Here is a 22463-nt window from a genome sequence, read left to right as displayed (position 1 = left end):
ATCTTCACAGGATGCTTCCAATCCCTCATTGGTACAACGTTAATGTGGTTGAGGATTATAAAATTGGGATATGCTGATCATATTTAGGCTGCTTTTAAATGAAGGCTGCTCTTAAAAGTGTGTGGGCCTGGGTCTAGAAGCAGCACAGGACAAAGCAGCTCTGTGCTGGTGGGTCAGTGCAGAATTGGAGGATGGTAATTATTGCTTTTTCCATACTGGTGGCACTCTGCAGTTTGTCTGCTTGGTCCTGACAGCCAGATAATATCCCTACCACAATCAGAGAGCTGACAGGGACCTTGAGGGAACTCAGGCTGCCATCTAGCCCACAGGAAGGTGTACCTGTGCCTGTCATTCCTTACAGCCCCTCCCTGACCTGCTCTTCATACCCGCAGTCAGTGGTGAGGATCTGCAGTCTGCCCTGGATGTCTGACACACTGCTTTGTTAGAAAGTCCAGCCTAATGACTAATCTGGACTTTGCTGTAATTTAAGCCTGATTTCTTTGTCCTTTCCAATGAGAAATAGCAAGAAACTTTGTTCCTCTCTGCAGAAGTTCTTTATATTATAATTTCAAGACTGTTACAATTTTTACCCTTATTTTTTTTCTTCTCGAAACAATCCTAGTCCTTCCAGTCTTCCCATGTGTGTCATGTTTCCTATGTCTCTGGTCATTCCCATTGCACTCTGCCTGTCTCCCTCCAGCCTTTCTTGAAGAGGGCCAGAAGTTGGACATGGTTCTGGCAAAGGCCTTTCTAGTTTAGCAGAGAGATAACTCTCTTTCTTCCAGGTCTTTTTCCCCTATACACAGCTGAGTAAGGTGTTTGCATCGCACACCAGCCTGACACTGACTCACCTCCAGCTCAGGACCTGCTATTATCCAGCAGCCTTTTAATGGGCTGCAGCTCATGGACAGGTATTCTTCAGGAAAAGTCTCTGAACAGGTGAAGTAGGAAGGGGTCATGTGGAGGCAGGGAATCATTGAACACCGTGCTGAGATATGCAGGATGAGAAGCTGCTTCACCTGAAGGAGCTTTGTGCCATTAATTTCAACTAGAGAATCTCTTTTCCTTTGTACCCTGAAGAAAACTGGGAGTATGTAATTCTGTGTTGTAACTTGAGGTGTGCCAGTACATATTCAGGAGACATCTGGGAAGTGATGAGGGTTCTTTAGTGGAAGTGCACTTGGAGCAACCTATTTGAGAGGGCTGTATTAAGTCAGTTATTTTGTCTGCATTAGAAATCAAGGAGTAAGTGAAATCTGAAATGTGGAGGTTAATTTTAGTCTGTTCTTGTGATTTACTTTAGTTGCTAATGTAAAGATAAAGCTCAGTTGTCTCTTCTTTTTGCCATCTGTGAAATGGCTAATGCTATACTTGTTTTAGTTTCCTGGGACTAAGCCAGTGATTAAGTAGTCAAAATTCCAGTTATAATAGCAGTGAACTGCAAGATACACATTCCACATGGAGCTGTTTAAATTTGATCAGAGCTAAGCTGGTCAAATATGAACTTGGGGAAAATTCTTAGCAATAGAACAGAAAATGAAACTTGTTCAGGCTCTTTAAATAAATATTGATTTGTTTGCTTTTTGTCTTGCAGAGCTGAATCAATCATGAGCTTTCTTATGCCAGGCTGCCATTTTCATCCATGCATGTTTTGTTTTTTTTATTATGCTATCAAAAATGCCTGGAAATAATGCTCATTTAACTGTTGCATATCCAGGACACAAAACATAGACAGAGTTGTAGTGTGAATGCACTTGTGCTATTTTGATTTTATTCTCTAAGCACTGTGGCACTGCTAGCTTATTTTGGTAAAATAAATATTAAAAAAAAAAAAAACCAAAACCAACACACAGGTAAGATGAGTCAAACTTGGACTTGAATCAAAGGGTCTCTAAATGAATAAAATCTACACCATCTGTCTGAACAGTGGATGAGCATACTCAGACTTGGATTTGGCTCAGTTGTAGAGTCAAAGCATGGCCACAGCTGGAAGGCACCTCTGGAGATGTTCTGGCCCAGCCCCCTGCTCAGAGCAGGGTCCACAAGAGCAGATTGCCCAGGGTTGTGCCCACTTGGTTTTGAGTATCTCTGCTCTATGCCTTTCCTAGGCAACCTGTGCCTGGCCACCCTTACAGTAAAAAGGCTTTCTTTTTATATTTAAGTAGAATTTTCTGTCAGTGGGCACTGCTAGGAAGATCCTGGCTCTGTCTCCTCTGCTCTTTTCTATCAGGTATATATCAGGCTGATGAAATCTCCACAGAGCCTTCTCTTCTCCAGGCTGAGCTGTCCCAGAGTTAGTACATAGAAAGCACACAGTCATTTCTGCTCCGTTTCCCTCTTTTCCCCAAAAGCAGCCTCACAATGCCATTCCACCTCCTCTGAGTACCTTGAATGGGTGAAGGATTCCAATTTTTTTTTCTCCTGCAGTTGCCAGCAGGGAAGTTCAAAAGGGTCAAAAGGACCCACTCAGCACCATGGTCTTCTTGTCAGCCTTTGCTGTATCAAGGAAGGGCAGAATCTTTTCTTAGTAGCTAAATATTAAGGTTTGACAAAATGGCAGGTAGTTGGGAAGGTTGTGGATCTGTTAAGTTTTGGTGTAAAGATTTCTTTTTTCTCTGGTTTAGTGCATGCTGCAGCTCGAAGGCATCTCAAGGGCCTCAGAGCCCTGCAGCTCTGAGTGTCTGTCAGTGAAAATGCCTCCATGATTGTGGGAGGTAGACCATGCCCCACCATTGAAAGAAGACAAAAAATACCCTAGAAGTGCCTGTGCCCCTGCCCTGCAGGAACACCATCTCCTGACTGTGTTAACCAAACACCTCAGTGCTGTTTGCCAGTGGAGGAGGAGCGTTCCCTGTCCCATGTCATCTGTGAGCAGCCACGGATGCAGCAGGGGAAAATGACAAAACCATTTTTCTGAAAGCTGAATTACAGGCCAGGGGTTGCTGAAACATTCTTTCCAGTGTCTGCAGATGGCCAGGACACCCCTCAAGCAGACGGACTATGAGGGAGGTTCTTTTCTGTTATTTTTGTGGAATCTCTTTCAGATTCCGCATGACAAACATCAGAGGACTTCAGTGTCCTTCCAGGCCCTTGAAGTGAAGCTGTTTTATTCCAAGGGCATCAGAATATTAAGCACACAAAATAGGGTATGAAAGGCATCTGGTAAAGAGGTTTAAATACATGTATTTTGACTTAACAAGCTTGCCTGGGAAAACACACTTTGTGATCTGTAGGTCCAGAAATAGCTGTGTGGGGCCCTCCTGTCTCACTTTGCTCAGTTCCTCCTGTGGGGCTGCAGAGAACAATCATGTAAAATGGCAATTCCAGCAAAAGAGAAGATGGCATTGAGTGCTCCCAGGGCACCATGTGTCATCTGTAACACGAGGAATTGTATTTCCTGTTAGTTAATTACATGCAAGCTAATGGCCAAGTGCTGTGAATATTTCTTTATTACTGTTGGCAGTGGTGTGATTTGTCTCATGGCTCTTGTTCTTCCTCCTTTCCTTGTGAGGTTTGAACTCTAAGAGTAATCTAAACTGTGCCTTCTGATACAGCAATCTCCTTTTCCCAAAGTCTGCTTGGTTTGCTGAGAAAAAGTAGCACAAAGGGAAGATAGATAAAATGTTCCTAATTCTATTATAGTACCAAATGGCAATCTTGCAACTAGAAGGAAAGTACAGCTGGTAATCCCATTACTTACCAAGTAGGCTACTCTTTAAAGAGCCCAGTATTCCACACTTCCTCAAATAAATCCCATGACTCTTACTCTGCCCTTGAAATGTGGCAGTGATGAATTATAAGTGATTGTGCCTGTATTTGAAATATGACTTGGATTGTGTTTGAAGTTGTGGGCATATTTCCAGGCAACACTAATGGCACTGCATGCCCCTGGAAACTCTTTTGTTACTGTCCTTTGCTTCAGAGCCATCTTGTCGATGTGCCCTGGAGTATTTGGGAGCCACACACAGAACATCAGGATTTTTACTACATCAGGCTGCTACCACAGTCTAAGGACAGAGTAAAATTCAGATGACTCAGAGGACTTGATCACCTTCATCTGGTTTTTCCTGCATTGTGTTGTCAGCATTCTTCCTGTAGCTTAAGTTGATATTTCTATTCAGTGGCTTATTGGCATGGCACAAATTGCAGATCATCACACAAAGTAAAAGTGGCATGATGCCAGCATGGAGTTCTCTAGAATTCCCCCTGCTTGAAGGCAGTGCTGGTGCTACTTTAAAGTGACTAATTTGTGCCTTAGTTAGCCTCTGAATGATGCTGTTGTGTTGTTTACCTCATTTAACTAATTTCACAGATATCCACATTGTTCTTCAGCAGCAAATATTTAGACATACTTCCATACATCTGCACAGTAGAACTGTGCATATAAAACAGCATGACATGGAGTAAAGAAGTCTTTTGAGACAAGCAAGATCACTTGTTGTAAACAGCAGAATCATAAAATTAGTGGCTGATGGAAGTAGCCAATACCTTGTTTACATTTGAATAGGTCTTTTGATTCAGTGTCCAAGATAATCTTCTTTGAAAACTTAATTGATGCTGGCTTGGATGGGACATTGTGGATTTGGATTTGGCTGAAAGAACCACAAGCAAAGCTAATCATAAGTACTAATAAGGGACTGATGTAGCAACAAGCCTTATTTATTATATTCATTAATGATCCAGAAGAGGCAGATATCTGGATAAGAATTGCTTTGGCATTTAAACTGAAGCAAGTGCCAGACATTATGCACAGGCAGAAGCAGAGTATGAGAACAGCTCAAGAGATTAAAAATGAGCTAAACCAAAGTTTATTGTTATTTTTTAGTGTAAGCACATGTATCTGCAAAGAAATATCTATAATACTTACCCTGTATGCTAGGAAGAAAGTGAGATTCAAGTAAGGTGGACATGACAGGGTCTGAGTACATCAGAGTTCAACATTTACTTTAATGTAAATTCTCCTTACATTTCTTTGCATTTATTTCCATGGGAGTGAACAGCTAACATCAATGGAAAGCCATAACCAGTTCTTGTTATCAGAACATGGCATCCACAAGGTCAATGCCATTTTGGACTCCTTACACAGCTGTACCTTTCAAAAGAGATACTATGTGTTCACTCTCTGTGGTTCCTCAGACCTTTCCATTGCCTAAAACTCTCCCAGGATGCCAAAACATCAAAAGTTTTGGAGTCAAAGTTTTCCAGGGCTGGTGAATAAGGCTGGATATCCTTAAATGTCCAAAGCACCTGGTTTATGCCCTGGAAATCTTCTGGGCGTCTTTTGATAGGTGTGCAAATCCTGAGAGTGCTGTGTTGAGGGTCACATAAGCCATGCCAAAATTCATAGCCCAGCCATCACCCACCATCTGTGGAGCTCTGGTACAGATTTATAGTGTTGTCTTTTCTCCGTGGTATTTATGCAACTCCTTCCAGTTTTCCCACAGGTAGTGGCAGTTTGTACTCCATCTCAGCTGCCATAACTCATCTCTCCATCCTCCAGAGGAGGCTGTAAAGCTGCAGCTGGGGAGCACATCCCACACAGCTCATCCCTCCCAGTTTGCTGAAGTGCTCTCCTCACAGAGCCCCAAGGGTCTGACCTGCTGCAGAGTAAAAGCAAATTTGGCATCACATCTTTTCCTAGTAGCAAGGGCAGAATGTGTTCACCTCTTGTCACCCTTACAGATTTTAAGACCAAATGGGCTCTGAGCAAATTACAGTACAAGTGGGGGTCTTCCTTTTTATATGCAATAACCTTGAGATTTCATCACAGACCTGGCAATTCAAATTCCCCTCCCTTCTTTTTCTGATTTAAGCTGATGCCTCTCAGCAGAGTGTGCTGATGGCTGGAGCATCTTACTGCACCTCTGATGGAAATTACTCCCGTTTAATACTCAAACATTCTTCAGAGCACAGCCTGGAGGAAAGTGCCCCAAATGCTGTCTTTGTCACCTGAAGTGGCAGCAAGGGATGAAACTGTGGCTTGCAGCGTGGCAGAGGCACAGTAACTGCACAACAGGTTTAAATAACAGTTTTCAAACAGTTTCACACACAGCACAGCATGGACAGTTGGATGCTTCCACTTGATTGCAGTGAGGAGCACTATAGTGTATAAACAAATCTTTCTCCTTCAAGATTTGTTTCTTGTGCTCCATCTGGTTTAATGTCTTGTACCAGTGCTAGATGACTCAGCTACACAAATGTCTGTGGAAAGTGCTTCTGAAATGTCTGTAACATGCCTAACCTGCTTTCATTAAGGACTGCCTTTATGCTCTGGAACACAAGGGTTCATTTTTCTTCCAGATTGGTTGGCTTAAGTTCTGGGAGTTGATTCTGTGACTTGGCCTTGCAGCATCTGGCAGTGTTGTGACCCAGCCCTGAAGGCAAGAGTAACCCAGGTTCTTGTTAATAGATCACTTGGGACAGATTAGAATGAAACAACCCTGAATGAGTGGTGTTTGTAAATATATATCCATAGGGTTTATTTTGGAACAGTTTGGTTGCAAAGGAGAGCAGGTATGTGGCCATGAACTAATAATTTTGAGTAATATAGCAATATAAAAGCATAAAAATAACACTCAAGTAAATGTATGAGGGAAAAGAAGAAAGCGTAAGAGTAGAAAGATATTCCACTAATGAATCCTGCAGTGAGACTTGATGCAATTTTGATGTCCATTGGTCACAGTGATGGTCACAGTCTTTGATGCATCGGGGTGGGGGAAGCCCCCAAAACACAAAGTTCAATGGTTTAGTGCATGCTTAGGCTTGATGAGACAGTCCAGGTACCTTCCCTGGTAGGGAAACTTTCAGTCCTTTGGGGAAAACCTCAGAAATGAGTCTGGAGGTGCTCTGGGGGTCTTTGATGGTTTATGAGCCCTTCTTGCCTCTCACATTAACCCATTGGAGCCAGTTATGCCCCATCAGAGGGGATGAACACCCCCAGGACCTTTTCCTGGGGTAGCAGGAGGAGTTTTACAGCTGAGGGAGGACAACTGGTATGATAAAAAGCACCATCCCACCTTGCAGGATCTTACCTGGCTCAAGGCCTGGCTTGTAGCCCTCAGTGCTGGGTGCTCACACCCTGGGTCTTATGGGGACCAGAGGCTTCACCACCACACACCCAGAACTCACTCAGGGGGTGCAAAGCACAAATGGGAAATTGTTTGGGTCATTAACCATTAACATTCCAGTCTCTCACAGTCAGGAATAAATGTTCTTACATTGTAATATTGGATAAGTTGAAAGATGATAAATTATTTATTTACACAACATGAGCTCTGAACAATTCAAATGTAGTTCAGTTGGTTTGTTAAAATTGCAGTGTGAGTGGACTCAGCTAAATTTTGCAGAAATAATTTCTGTAGCTTACTTGAGTCTTGGGGGAGAGATATTTTGCCTTTAAATTTACAGCTTTTCATAAACCATTATTTTGTTAGTACATTGCAAGATAAAGTAATTTTTTGTGTTCTTTAACACGTTATCTCCTTTAACACATTATCTCCTGTCCAGAAAACAGATATTAGCTTCACTTAGAAGAATTTCTTAATTGCCTCTAAAGTACTTGTTTCTGCTTGACTTCTTGTTTTGTTTATTTCAATAATGGGGGAACAGACCTAGAGAATTATCCGAAGAAAGAACAAAGCAATCAGTGGTAAAGCAGCTGTTAAATAATCATTTCGTTGTTACTCTCATGCATCCTGACACTTTCTGTTTGCTTTCCGCAGTGCTGCAATACCCGGAGCAGAGATAGCAGACCTGCTCACAGCACTGGGAGAATTGTCACACACAGTTCAGGTCCTTCTCCTCCCTGAGTGTCACATTTCCACCAGGTCAGGGACTCCTCTGAGCTGTTACAGCTGTACCTGTATTATACAGCCCCTGTGCATCCCTAGGCAGCATGTTAGCATGGAAGCCTAAGCTTTTATTTATTTTAAATGTCGAAAAAAGCCCCAGTGCATTGAAGGCGTTGTAGTTAGGAGCCTCTGATGCTGGCAGCAACTGTGTTCTCCTTCTGAGCCTTAATTTGAAACAAATGAAGGAACGAGTAGTAGTTAATTTCTGCAAGTTTTAACAGCAACAAGCTGTACAGTCTTTTATGGATAGTTCCCCAAATGCTGCTTTCTGCAGCCTGTCCTCCTCCATCAATTTTTTTTTTTTGGTTCCAACACTTCTGCCACGAGGCTTTGAGGAGATGTATCTGTTTTCTTATTTAGTTTGGTAAGCCTGTGAATGACGCACGTTCACTGGTACAGGAGGAGGAGGTCTGAACACTCCCAAAAGTAGCCTGCAGACACTGGAAGTAGACTGGGAATTCTTGCATGAGGAAGATGAAAGGACTGGATGATAGTGACAGATGAGGAATGCAGTAATTTTAACACAAAGAGGGAAAAAAATAAGGCTGCCTAAAAATGGATGGAATGAAGTCTCTGAATTTCAAATGTCCCTGGCATATTTTGTGAGTTGCAACTCTGTCGACAATGGTGAACAAACTCCAAGGAAGCCAGAAAAAGAAGAAACAATGAACCTATGGCACCCAGAAACGCACTTTATATGTAAAATTAAGTGGATGTACAACTGCTTACATTGTAATATTTGATTTGTTGAAAAGTGGTAAAATGTTTTTGACAGGTGTAGTCCAGGCCGAATCCTGTACTCCTGACAGAAAAAAAGTTCTCAATGGAAAACTGTAAATGTCTTGACAGTCTCAGCTGCATCTGTGTATCATGACCTAGGATATTAGTTTGAAAGGAAGTGAATTCCTGTTAAACTGCCTATCAAGCAAGATGAGAGGTAATTTGATCCAATACAAACTGCTGGTGTTTCTATAAACTTCAATCCTTCATTTTATTTTTTCAAACTTCTTAATTTTATTAATTCTATTTTAATTCTTCAAACCATGTATTTGTGGTAGCAAAGATCTATAGCACAAGTAGAGCTTGAGCTCTGCCTCCACAGAAAATACATTATTTGGAATTCTGGCTTTGGGGGAGTGGTGCCTCATACCTCAACTGAAATTTTTAGTCTCTTTCATTTAGATGCAGAAGACGTGTTGCCTGGCTCATGGCAGGAGACAGTCTTCTTGAGAATATTTGTTGACAGTTCTTTGAGAGTCTGAGGGAGTGCTACTGCTTATAAATGCAGCTTTTTTCAATAGGCATGAAGTATGCACAGCCTTGGAAAAAAGTGATTTTAAAAGCCCAGATATATTTTATTGCCACTAAGTCCTGCACTCCACATTGGTTTAGAGCAATGAATGACAGTGCATGTGCTAGTCAGTACTCCAAAGTGACTGAAATGAGAGTAGGATCAATGTTTGAAGAGTTGGACGTTTGCTCAACTGTATCTGTTTATTGTCTCTACTCAGCTTCTGCAAGTGAGGTCATCCTTTTACTCTGTCAAGTAATTCATGTTCCTGAAGTCTCAGTCTTTAAGGGCTAACTTGGACAGAATTATCAGTCCAAACAAATCATGAGCCATCCTTATGGTGCTGCTAGCAAGATGAAGAAACCCTAACCAACTGTAAAATTTTCAGCATTTCTTACGTGATACTTGCCAGGAGTAACAGTCTCCACAGTCAAGACCCATTCAGGTCAATGAAGACTTTGATATTAAAAGCCATAAGAATGATCTAATAGTTGAAGTGACTTTGACAAATTGAAAAAATGAAGTGCTGCATGAGGCTGAGAAGGCTCTTTTCCATTACTTTGAGTGATTAAGATATGGTGTTACTTAAGATGAATTGAATGATGAGCTTCCTTAGCGATATTCTCAAGGAACTAGCAATCAATCTTTCTCTGTCCTCATCCTGTACTTATGATTTGTTGTATTACATAGTTGCTTTTAAGTATAATCTCTTCATTTTATTTGGGGTTTTTTGGGGATCTCATATCTCTTAGTGATGAAGTAAAAGAATGAAGAAACAGAAGTGTCCAGTTCTTTCTGGAGACCTTCAAGTCATCTTCAGATATGGCTCATCAGCTTTCTTTGGTTTCTAGATACAGTTGTCATTTTCATTTGTAGAACTCTCAGCCTAGGTCAGTTTCCTTTTGACTAATGTTAGCTTTTACTGACTGACTCAAAATCGAGTTCTGTCCATCTCATGCTGACCTGCAGATGTGTACCAACAGTAATAAATTCATTTTCCCAAGAAGCAGCGTGCCTGAGTTCCTAGTAGCAAAGGATGGTGCCCAAGTGAATGGGACTTGCATAATTTTAAAATTCAGACTAAAGCCAGGGGTTAATGCAGTGGTTGGGGGGCGTCTCTCATTGCTGGTTACAAAGATTTTGTCTCTTGCAAGGACTGTTTCATGAATCCTGTTTCCTGCTTCTCTGGAGCTGGAAGAATGGATAGTACTTCTTGTGCCTCTGATAGATTGCATTCATGTTCCAGTCCAAGCACCAGGACAGCTTTGCTACCACAGGAAATGTCTGTGGAACAGATGAAGGCATGGAATCCCTTCCAGAGAACCAGCAGAGCTGCTGTTAAGGGAGAGTGAGCTGATCCAATGTACACAGGCAGAGCAGATGTTCCTTGCTTGGTAGTGTTATAAATGGGATGGGATCCTGGGGCAGCACAGCTACAGCACACTGTTACCCCAACAAGAGTGCAAGGTGCCCAGCTTGGAAGGTGTTTGTCATCATCATGCAGCACTGTCAGGGACACCCGTCTGGAGTGCAGAGGGATAAATCTCCCATCAGGAACTGACAGCTCTGTGCTGTGTTTTTGGCATGAGCCAATTACAGACCTCATGCACTGATTTACTTGCTGACTGAGACTAAACAGAGTCAAAGGATTTCCCACTGATGAAGTTTATGCATGAATAATCTTCTTCCTACCTGTGAGGGGAGAATGGGAAGGAAAGCAGTATCCATGCAGAGGTAATCTTCTGCTTATTTGCAGCTCTCATAAGCTGCTCCTGTGTCTGGTGAAGGAGTGGTTGATACACAGGAGCTCCAAACAAGGATCTGGATTGCAGAAAGGTGATCTCTGATATATCCATTTTTGCCAGTTCCCAGGGTCTGTGGCCCCATAATTGCTCAGCCATGCATTATGTGGCTAGTCAATAATAACAGTGAAAAAGGAAAAAAAAAAAAGATTTTACATGCCTGTTGAAAAACATTGGGGTGTAATTCTGTAAAGTAAGAAAAAGCCTTTCCAAGCAGTGCTGGGTTTGTTTCTCACTTAATTTGCAAATCTTTTGAATGTTTTTAAACACGCTTTTCAATTCATGCTCTTGAATTTGGGTGCAATTCTAGGGAGAGATGCTTGAAATTAAATTGTTGGCTCTCTGTGCTCTGTGGTAACTCTAACCCTCGACTAGGCAGCAGAGGAATGCAGCTGGGGTGCAGACAGCTGCCTTTCAAAAGCCTCAGCACAGGAGTGCATCCCGGGATGCCTCACTTCTCCTGTGATTGGACCTGTCCTCCTGAAAAATGTCCCTTGCTGGCTTTGCTGCTGAGCAGGACCTCAGCTCTCAGTGGGCAGACTGATACCTCCTCAGTCATGGTGGTGATCTGAGCTGCTCTGATCTGGGATCTGTTCCTTGGCATCCTTCATGGCTTCATTTCTCCAGCAGCAGAGAGCAGGGGGCTGGTGCTTCCCTACTTTCTTCAAGTATTGATAATGATGGAGACCTGTTTTTTCCTTCCCAAGAGCTGGGAGAGGCACTATATTACACCTGGATAGGTGTAGCCAGCCACACCCTGGTGCAGCAGAGTAAGAGGTGTTGGGAGCCTGAGTGTAGTTCAGAGAAACTCATGTTTCCCTCTCTCTTCATTGACCCAGGGTAGGGGGAGCTTGAAGAAAAATGCAGCAGCAACAAAAGATACTAAGATCTTCTTGTGCTTCCTCCCCCTCCACACACACCCTCTTCCTTCCTATTGTGTCTGCTGGGCATTGTGATTTGTCCTAAGATGAGAGCCCCTAGGGAGAAATGTCCTAAAAGAATACCATGCAAGAGGAACTGTGTGATTGCTTGCATAATCACAGAATCCCAGAAACAATTTGGTTGGAAAAAACCTCTGGGATCATCAGATCCAACCTGTAACTGAACACCAATGTGTCAATCAGACCACGGCACTGCATCCTGCCTTTCCTTGAACACTGCAGGGACAGTGACTCCCTGGGCAGTCTGTTCCAATGTCTAATCATCCTTTCAGTGAAGAAATTCTTCCTAATGTCCAAGCTAAACTATCCTGGCACAGCTTCAGACTCTGTCCTCTTGTCCTGTCACTGGTTACCTGGGAGAAGAGGCCAGTGCCCACCTGGCTACACCCTCCTGCCAGGGAACTGAATGCATTCCAGGCATGGGGGAAGCAGTGATTATTGCCACTGACTGTGGGACACATCAGCCTGCAAAAGGGTCTAGAATGCTGCTGGAGGTTGGGCCAGCTGGGCACTCCTCCAGTTCCTACCTGGTGTTCTTAATTTAGTACAAATCAAAATGCCCATCAGTGACAATCACAAGGGAGAGAAGTGTGTGTGGACAGTGCACACCAAGACCCGGGTGGGTGTGGTTGTCATCAACCACAAAGGGCCAATTGTTTTTCTTTGAAGCTCTCAATTTTTAAGTGGAGACATAAGGAATTGAGATGCTCATTGCATTTGACCAACTGTGTAGCAGCACCAGCTGCTCTGAGCCAGGCAACTGTCTACAGTGACAGCTGTGCTCCATCCTGTTCTGCAGCCCTTCATGTTCCCCTTCTGAAGGACAGGTTTAGCAGCAGAATTTTATGGGTTTAGTGCTACACAGTCCTAGCAGCTAGTAGCTGTGGAAGTTTTGTACTCTGTTAATGTAACAAAACGTCTGTATTGTCTTATTTACCAGTAATCTGATTCATCAGGAATAAAGGCAGCCTTCAGTTTCTGGTTGGAATCGTGACCCAGGATGGTGTATGGTGCTGAGGCAAAGAACAAGCCTCAAACCCACCCACATTCACATGTTAAGCAATGCCAGTGGGATCTGTAGGGAAGTCTGACTTAGGATTGCAGTCAAGTACCATTTTCTAATGAAGTGGCAGAATCATAGCAGTAGTTGTTCTGAATCTGACCACACTGTCACTGTCAGTTGTGTTACTGTGAGAAATTTGGGGAAGTACACTCTCAAGACAATACATGGTGCTGTTACGGCATCAAACATTGCATTAGGAACAGTACTTCTGAAACTAATCTAATTTATTCACCAAAGTTTTCAGGAAATTTTAAACCATATATTTTTTATCTTTAAAAGAAGGGTGTACTTGACAGTGCTCATGAGGGAAGTAGACTCATGAGCTTCTGTGTTGGTGTACTTGGAGCTGGGTTTCCCCCTGTGCCAAAGGAGAGGTAGATCAGTCAAACTGGAATAACACTAAGGGGAGACAGATCCTCTTATTGTACCTGCTACTCTTCCATGGCTTCAGGTGTTACCATCATCTGAAAGAGAAAAACCTGGCTGTGACATTGCATGGAAAGGTTCCTGAACAATGCCAGTCCCTGTCTTTGGCAGGAAAAGATCAAGCTTAAGGAATGAACTGAAATACCATGTACTGCAGTAAGTATCATGAAATTACCAGTGTCTGCTGTCTTGCTGAACATAAACATGCATATCATTTTTTGCAGCATTTTATTATAACTAATTCACAAGCTCCCTCTGCTGGGCTCCCAGCATAGGAGAGCAATGGCAAAGCTCCTCTATGTTATTTGCAGACTGACCCATTTTCTTCAGTTTATTTTGACACTTTGTACAGCATCAGAAATAGTGTACGATCAAATTCATGTAAGTGGCTTGTTAGAAGTGTAACAGAGAGAGATTTGATGTGTTGGATGCATAATAAAATGGTTTTATGTGCATAGAAGTTTTTTTCCACCATAATGTAACTGTAGCTGTTACCTCCTGAAAGTGCTCATGCATCTATCAAAAGATCATGATACTTGGTTTCAGTAATGCCTTCTGTCACAGGAAAGAGCTCTAAGGAAATAAATACAGACCTGTTAAAAGAATTGAAAGCTTACAGTCATCAAATACACTCCATACAGTATGCAGTTTGATGTAGCAGTGATTTTCAAAATGAGCCAAGGGGTTTGTACAAGCTTTCAGAGGAATGAAAAAGTGCTGAAAATGTTAGTCTAATGAGAACAGCTCATCCTGCTGCTTTCTGCCTAATCCTCAAGGTCAAGATTTCTGCCTACAGTTTTCAAAACACATGTGTGAGGCTTAGCACTGTCATAACCAATAATTGCAAAATCTCTTTCAGTAGATTAAAAGGAGTTGTGAAATTATTGACTTCCAACTAAACAATCTCAGGGTGAAAGATTGCTGACAAAAACCGGAATGATGCTCTGTGATTGCTGTAGACAAAGCACTTCCTGGCTGCCTTTTAACAGGGATTTACTGAAAAAAAACCACCTGCCCTAAATAATTCACAAAATTGTGGAGTGCCTTTATGGGAAGAAGCATATTGTCTGCAGTGGCACCAGAGAAAAATGGAGAGACTTTATGAACAATCACAGTGGTTTTCTTTACTGCAAGTCAGGCTCCTAGACACAGAGAGTGGTACAAATAGAAAGTATTAAAGTGCTGCCTGTGTGTTGTGCTTAAAGTAACAGGTATATGGGAATGAAGCTGTCACCAGTGTGAGTGGAGCAATTATTTGGCAGCACTCAGCATCACTGGCAATGAGGTAAAACAGAAAATAAAGAACTCCAGCGACCAATTGCAACCAATTGATACAGAAATTGCAGGGAGAACGTGGAATGCATGTATTCAAAACTTCAGTCTAGTGAGGAGACTAAAATAAACATTTCTAACATTAACTATCATTCAAAATCTTTTGACCAAAGTGGGCAGGCCACCAGGAAAAGGAACATGATGTGTGTGTTTGATAAATAGATTAAAAGATTAAGAGGGGCTTTTTACATGGGCATGTAGTAACAGGACAACAGGGAATGGCTTTAGAATGAAAGAGGGCAACTTACATGCAAATATTGGGAAGGAATTCCTTGCTGTGAGGTTGGTGAGACACTGGAACAGGTTGTTGTGGAGAAGTTGTTCAAAGCCAGAGTGGAGGGGGCTTTGGGCAACCTGGTCTAGTAGAAGGTGTCCCTACCCATGGTGAGGGACTTGGAAGTAAATGGTCTTTAAGGTGCCTTCCAACCCAAACTATTCTCTAATTCTGTGGTGGAACAGGTTGTGATGTCTTTAAGAATACAAAAAGAAATTAGGTGAAATTTTAAAGCATTAGCAATAGGGCTGAATGTCATTAGTCTTCCATTCAAGTACTGACGTGATAAAGAATGATTTTACCCATGCTCATATTAAGTGACATTCAAGAATTTTCTCAAAACATGTATCTTATCTCAAGTATGAAATTTTTTTTCTAGGTAGCATATTCTCATATTGGCTTTATTCTGCATCAAAGCATCTGATGGCTCTAGAGGACATGATATCAATACATGATTTATCCCTTCGAAGTCTTTTTCTTTTCTGTCCCTAATTAAACATTACTTCAGTAATTCCCAGGGGCAAGGAAGCATTGCAACTACACTGAAATGAAAATGAAGTTTGTGAGACCACAGTTGTACTGTCTGTGGTTATGATTAATGTATTTTATGATTGTTGTTTTGCTCATAAGATTTAGCTGTTTTTTTAAAGGTACTGTGAGGGAGCATACAGAGAGAAACCACAGATTTTTTTTTTTTTTTTTTGGTAAGGTGACAGAAATTTAAGGAGATTTTAATGCAAAATTGATTGAAGTAAAATGTGTCAAACCAATGGAGATCTTAAATGTGATTGCTGATTATTCAGCCTTTGGCAGGCCACTAATAGTGATGGTAAGTGAGAGTTTCTGTTCCAGTCAGCCATTTCCCAGAATGAGGAGCAAATGCAAATCCTTCATACTTAAGTGTTTTGGGAAACAGGCAGCAACCCTACAATGACTGTCAATTGAGTGACTTGCTAAGTGGTATTTGTAGTCAACATAAAGATGTATTTATTTAGCTGTTAGTTAGGACACCTCTGCCTGGTGTAAGCCCACAGATCAGTCCTAGAGGCCAGAAATAAGGCTGTTTTCAAGATACACATTTTCTTTCCCATTTTCTTTGGTCATGTGGAAGTGGATCAGGTGGGTTGATTTCTGCCATTCATTCATGCTTTTAAATACCGTTTTTCATCTGTCTTTGCATATGGGCTGCTTTTGCATTCTGAAAAAGAGGTGACATTTATTAGCATATTTCATTATGCCAGCCAAATGGGTATACTCTGTATAGACTTAGGTATTCATAGTGCTCAAGTGTTTTGACTTTTTACATTTACTTTATATGAAAAAACAGTGAACAGTGCATTCTTATCTAACTGCTACTTCTTTATGCAGCACTGTGGAAGACTGGATTTGGATAGAAGTTTATATCCATTTAAAATACACAGTCAGCATTCTAAAACAGTGATTAGTTCAATTTAAAAATTAAATGTGCTGAACATAAAACTAAGCTTAGAAAACATGGTTTGTATTGAAAGCTAGTTGATAATATTAAGTGAAGGAATCATTACATACAGAAAATGAACTGATTAAGATTTTTCTAACCCACATGCCTTTGCCTTTCAGAATTAAAATTAGTAGAACTTATCCTTCTCATTTATTTTTAAGGGATGATCTTATTAATTAAGGTATGGAATTCGGAGTAGTAGGTCCCAAATTTCAAGACAGTGAAATGAGAGCTCTGGAGCAAATTCAGTGTTTCTCACCATGTCTTTTGCTGTCTCCTCATTAGCTAAGATTCAAACCGTCTCTTTAAATTCTGTGAAGCTAAAACAATTAATTTTAAAATTACTGGAAATGAGTGAAGTCTCCAGATGTTAATGGCTTGTTTAATTCTACTGCAGTGACATTAAAGAACACTAATCAAGATGAGAACTAGGTTGTTCTCTAGGTTGTACAAATACCAGAGTCATTTGGAGCAGCTGTAATAAAATCCCTTGTTATCATGGAGCAAGGTGAGACACACAAACAAGGTCTTTCAGCCATTATTTTTCAGTCAAGTTTTAAGTGACATTAATTATCTGTAGCATCTTTTACAGTCCAAATGAGAAATTATAGTTTATAACAGATGTTGTCTCCATATTAAACCTATCACTATTTTTTAAACTTGAAGAAGTAATTGTCAATCCTATGATAATACAAATTATAGCAAACTCAAATGTGTTCAGAAACATTTCAAAGACATTATTGTCTGATATTCTAGTTAATTTTAGGGTTGCTGTTTATCTTGTCAAGACTATTTGTACATCCTTTTTTTTTTTCTGTGTCATTTTTCCTTTTAGCTTTCTCAGTTCTCTTTTCACAAGTTGAAACATTTTTCTTCAAAGTACCTCTGCCATATGGGCTTTCCCCTAAAGCTAAAACAATACTTCAGTTAAATTATTTAATTGGCCTAGGTATTGGTCAGTAATGTCCAGGTGTGGCTGACACAGGACATTGCTGATGATTGCAGTGAATTGCATGTAATTAGAGTTGTAGTTAAACCCTGTAAAACTGATCTCTCAATGGATGCCTTAGATCATTAACATGGAAAAGTTCATGTCTGGTGAAATGTGTGATTTGTCAGTCTTACTTCTGACACCTCTAAGAGTAACGCTTTAGTCACTGCATTAACCTGTTTGTGATGCTAAAGTCCCACGAGCATAGCTAGACTATCTTTGTAGAAGCCTGTCTTGCACTTCATTTTTCTTAAAATTTTCTTGTATTAAGAAAGTCTGATGCTTTTACTAAGAGTTTTCTGAACCCTCCTGTGTAGTAGTGATTTAGTAACAATTTAGTAACTCCTCCTTGCTTCCTTTTTTTTTTAAATCTTGTATGTAGAAAAAGCTGTCTGGGTCAGTGTGTCCCAATAAAGCCTGTAACATTTACTTCTTTCATCTTTTCCTTTGTCTTCCCCTAATGCCTCTTCCCCCAGTCTGGAGGCTGCTGTTCTGCAGCTTGCCTGCTGCTTGTTGTCAGCTTCCATCAGACTGAAGGATTTCTGGGAAGGAAAGACTCTTACAGGGCCTCTTTTCACCTCATCTGTGCAGCTAAAGATTTGACATTCACTTCCTGAGACAGGATGAAACTCTGGTTTTGAGAAACATTATGTAAATTGACTGTGTTATGTAAGGAACTCCTAATAATGATGTACATTACAGCATATTTATAAAGATTAAAGGCAGTACTGCATCCTGTGCACTGGCAAAAAAGCAGACTCCTGAAAAATGTCTTAAAATGAAATAATTATAACAGACTTGATGTTTATTTGATGTTTCTGTTTAGGTGCTGACTGCAGCACAAATTAAATCAATTTGCCTGGCCATACTAGAATCAGGAAAACAGTATGCAGTGAAGAAGAGGAAACCAGTCCCACTGATGTACTCCTACTATGGAACAGAGTATCTTGGTGAGTAAAACACACCAACACCTCTGAGAGCGTGCTGTGTGGAGATGCTGAGCTAGTAGGCACTTCAGGAATAAAATACGTAAAATCTACAGTGTGGGATTTCTCCTGAACCAATTGGGACCATCCCTGCTTCTCCTCCTCACGGGCAGCTGGGTTGCAGCTCACCTGAAGCAGTGTGAAAGGCCACTGAGCAGGGCTTCTCAAGGCACAGAATCACTGCAGAAAGTGTGAGATTGGTTCACAGTTCCCTGGCAGGGGAGCAGAGAGAGCAGTCACTGAGACCCTGGTGGGTACAGACAGTTCTTGCACTGAAATTTAGGTGTTAGCTCACTGATACTGTCTGTCAGTAACTGGAAATACCCATTTATGGCCCAGTTTCAATTTGCATTCAGCAAATGCAAATATATGGCCCAGATTCAGCAGTGTGATAAGAAGAGTAACACCTTGAAACAGAATTCAGTTCAGGTTCAGTTTAACTTCATACAGTGAGTTTCAGTCACATCACAGTGAGAGCAGAAGGAATTCATACATATTTTCTGCAAAGCTAGAGGAACTAGAAATGACAGAAGTACTAAAATATGGTGTTAAGCATTTAGAATTCTTTTATTCCAAGCACTATTTCAGTATGCATGAAGAAGGTGAAGGAGCCATGATCTTGACAAGGAAATCTGTCCCAAGGGAAAGTTGCAGTGAGGTGCAGACAGGACCTAAATCCACCCTCTAATTCAGTTGTTTCTGTTCTTTGCAGGTGCAGCACATGGGCTTTCCTCAATCCTGCAGATGTTGCTGTCCTATTATGAGTACCTGCAGCCAGCAGATCAGGAGCTGGTGTGGCAGAGTGTGGATTTCCTGATGGACCAGGAGCAGAACAGCAACTGGCCCCCTGAGCTGGGGGAGACCATCGAGAGGGAGAATGAGCTGGTGCACTGGTGCCATGGAGCTCCAGGTTCTTTTCCCATTGATGCTATGCACAGCCAGATGCTCATCACATTCCTTTTCCACATTAGGTGATTCCATGTAGAAGATAATCACAGGTTAAATTTGACCAAAGTGAAAAAAACCCAAAGGACATAAAGAAGTTACACTTTGAGATGGGGAAATTCATTAATTGCTATTGTTCTTCCCCAGAAAAACCTGTGTCCCATCACTGTTCTTGGGTAATAACACAGATGTAGCTTACAAGAACACTTCAGCTACTCCAGTGTTTGTTAAATTCAGACCACAAGTCAGCTTAACATTTCCTTAGGCACTTGAGTTGGTTATGTGTCATGTGCATAAGGTTATTGTGAACTGAGCTGTGCAGTGCTCTGGTGAAAATTATGATTAATTTATTTAAATCCCCTCTAAAAATAAGCCAAATAGCTTTGTTTTAGCAGAAGTTAGTATGCATAACTGTGTATAACTAGAATGAAGCAGTGTATGCCTCACTGGGAAAAAAACAAAGTGAGTTTCTTTTCCTCATTTAGTAAAAGTTTGTATCTGTTGCCAGTGGAAGAAATTATCTTACCCATGCTTGTGTTTCTGTCAGTGTAAGCAGGTGAGGTGAATGGGGATTTGGAGCCAATAGAAGACAGTGCTAAGAGTTTAGTGTTTAAAGACAAAAATGTGACTGCTCTTTTAAAATTATGAAAGTCTGGGAATGTTGGACTAAAACCCTGAATTTTAATAATGCCTTGAAAAGATTGAAAGTGGTACTGTCACAGGGGGTGGATAAGTACATCTCACTGTGTGTTTTTAGCATAGCAGATACTCTCCCCTCATGGAGCATTTAGAGGCTATACTGACATGTGTAGAGCACAAGCCTGCAGTTTTTAGCGTATTAACTTTATTTTCTTACGTGTTCTTTGAGACCCTTGGTGTGCTTACAAAAGACAATCTCACTGCTCTTTCCCCAGGCATTGCATATCTGTTTGCCAAAGCTTACCTGGTTTCCAAGAAGCCTCAATATCTGGACACTTGTATCCGCTGTGGAGAGCTCACCTGGCAGAAAGGCCTTCTGAAGAAGGGCCCTGGCATATGCCATGGGGTGGCTGGTAGTGCTTATGTGTTCCTGCTGCTCTACAGGCTCACTGGGAACTCCAAATACATATACAGGGCACAGAGGTGAGCATTCCTGTCTTCTGGATTTAGGTAATACCAGGAAGTTTCAGGAACATTGATAAAGCAGAGGCTGTGATCACCACCCTCGGATGTAACCTGAGTGTTTAAGGTTCAGGATCAATTCTGGCCATGAGTTCTGGGGTGGGAGCTCTGTAGTCTCTTTCCAGGCTGCCTCCCTGCCTGGGGGCCTGGTTCCTACAGAGGGAACTGGGCTGGATGTGGAGGAGTCACGTGCATCCAGGTCTCATCCTGATGTGATGGCAGAACCCGGACAAGTTGTGCACCCAAGTCCAGGAGTACAGTAAAACATGATTTGTTAGGATTTTTTTCAGAGCATGTAACACTATTCCATATTACTAAAAGTGGAAATTAAGTACAGGATGTATTGTGCAGTTATTTTTCTTTTTTTTAATTTGTCATTCTCACCTTTAGCTTAGCTGGTGGGGTTAATTCTATTTTGTCTAAGTGCAAGCACATGTGATCCAGTAAAAATTCTGTCATGGTGCTGCAATTATCTTTAACTATGTATCTGTAGTTTACTGTACCTGTTTAAAAACATACTATTCCATGTTTATTACTGTTTTCCTTACAGCACAGAATAACAAGGGGAAGTGGTATAGTAATTAAGATGACTGATTTTCAGCGCTTTGCTTATTTTTTTAATTTCATGTAGTTGTTTCAGCATTAGAGAATTTGTTGCATTGATGTGAAACATTGCTTGCATCCCAAAATTTATCAAAAAGTATTTGTTTAATGATACGTCTTACAGAAGTCAGAAAAAGTTTATAGCTCTTAAACAAGCATAATGCACACACAGATTGCAAAGGTTTGTCTCTTCTGGATCTAATGAAATTGCATAGTGTAGAATTTACAGAAAAGGTTAAATACTGATCATTCTACTTTCTTTAATTACCGAGTGCTATTAAAATGATACTTCCAAACATATAGACAGAGAGGAACATAAAGTAATAACAAACTCTTTTTTTTCTCTCTTAGGTTTGCAGAGTTCTTATTTACAGAAGAATTTAAGTCTGGTTCCCGGGCACTAGAAAGTGTATATAGTCTGTATGAAGGTTTTTCAGGAACTGTGTGTTTCCTGACTGACTTGCTGCAACCCAACCAAGCCGAGTTTCCTCTCTTCAGTGTCTTTGTCTAAAGACTGATGTTCTCCAGGGCCACATCCTGGAGGTAGTGGGAGGGGGCACCTGCAGTTCCACTTACTTTTCAAGACAGGCTATGTACAAAATGAGCCGGGGTGCCACTAATGCTAGCCTTAATGTAGCTGGGAGTCAGATCAAAAACAACACACACTGGGGCTTGGGGGGTGGGGAAGTGTGTGGTCAAAATAAATGGGTCAGTGGGGAAAAAAATTGGGGGAGCTGATTGAATCTTGTGTTGTAGATATTTATCTAATTATTCAAGTGAGAGAGAAAGGGGCATTATCAAAATTTTAATTTGGTGAAAAAAAGGCAAGCTAGAATTGCAGGGACATGCAAAGAATAAATAGTGATGCACCCAATAGGTTTTAAAAAGAGTCCTGCAAAAAGCATTCATGGAGCAATTCACTAATTGGGAACAGTATTGTAGACATGTCACTGCACTGCACAAAGGCAAAATCTGGCAGTTTTTTTACCTAAACCACATCTGCTAGTTCTAGTAAGATGTATTAGGAAAATCTGTATCTTTGAGCTCTTTGGTCCTCATATAATGGCATTTCTGTAGATAGCTGTGTGTTCAGGCTGCAGTTTCACAGTTCATTTCAGCAAGTGGGGTCTCATGTGTGTGAATGAGCACTGAGTTGGACCCTTCCTTTTAGAGCTCAGTCTGTGGCAAGGAGCTGGTCTCCTTTCTGATCTACTGTAACTGTGTCACCTCTTGTCAGTGTTTTCCCAGTCACATGGAAGATGGGTGGAGCCATGGAGAAGACTTGGATGGAAAAGTTCTGTAGCAAAGATACAGCAGG

General features: G+C 41.3%; 1 protein-coding gene across 1 annotated transcript in view; it reads left to right on the top strand.

Moving 5' to 3' along the window:
* LANCL3 (LanC like family member 3) overlaps positions 1 to 21810 on the top strand; it is a 30825-nt gene extending 9015 nt beyond the window's left edge. The window contains exons 2-5 of the mRNA XM_064407362.1: positions 18277 to 18400; positions 19149 to 19346; positions 20296 to 20503; positions 21497 to 21810. Coding sequence (XP_064263432.1) covers positions 18277 to 18400; positions 19149 to 19346; positions 20296 to 20503; positions 21497 to 21656 — 690 coding nt within the window. The 3' untranslated portion in view covers positions 21657 to 21810. The remainder of the gene's footprint in view (positions 1 to 18276; positions 18401 to 19148; positions 19347 to 20295; positions 20504 to 21496) is intronic.
* The last annotated feature ends 653 nt before the right edge of the window (positions 21811 to 22463 follow it).

Source organism: Passer domesticus, chromosome 2 (genome assembly GCF_036417665.1).
Source record: "Passer domesticus isolate bPasDom1 chromosome 2, bPasDom1.hap1, whole genome shotgun sequence".
Lineage (NCBI taxonomy): Eukaryota > Metazoa > Chordata > Aves > Passeriformes > Passeridae > Passer > Passer domesticus.
This window is presented reverse-complemented; position numbering and strand designations above follow the sequence as displayed.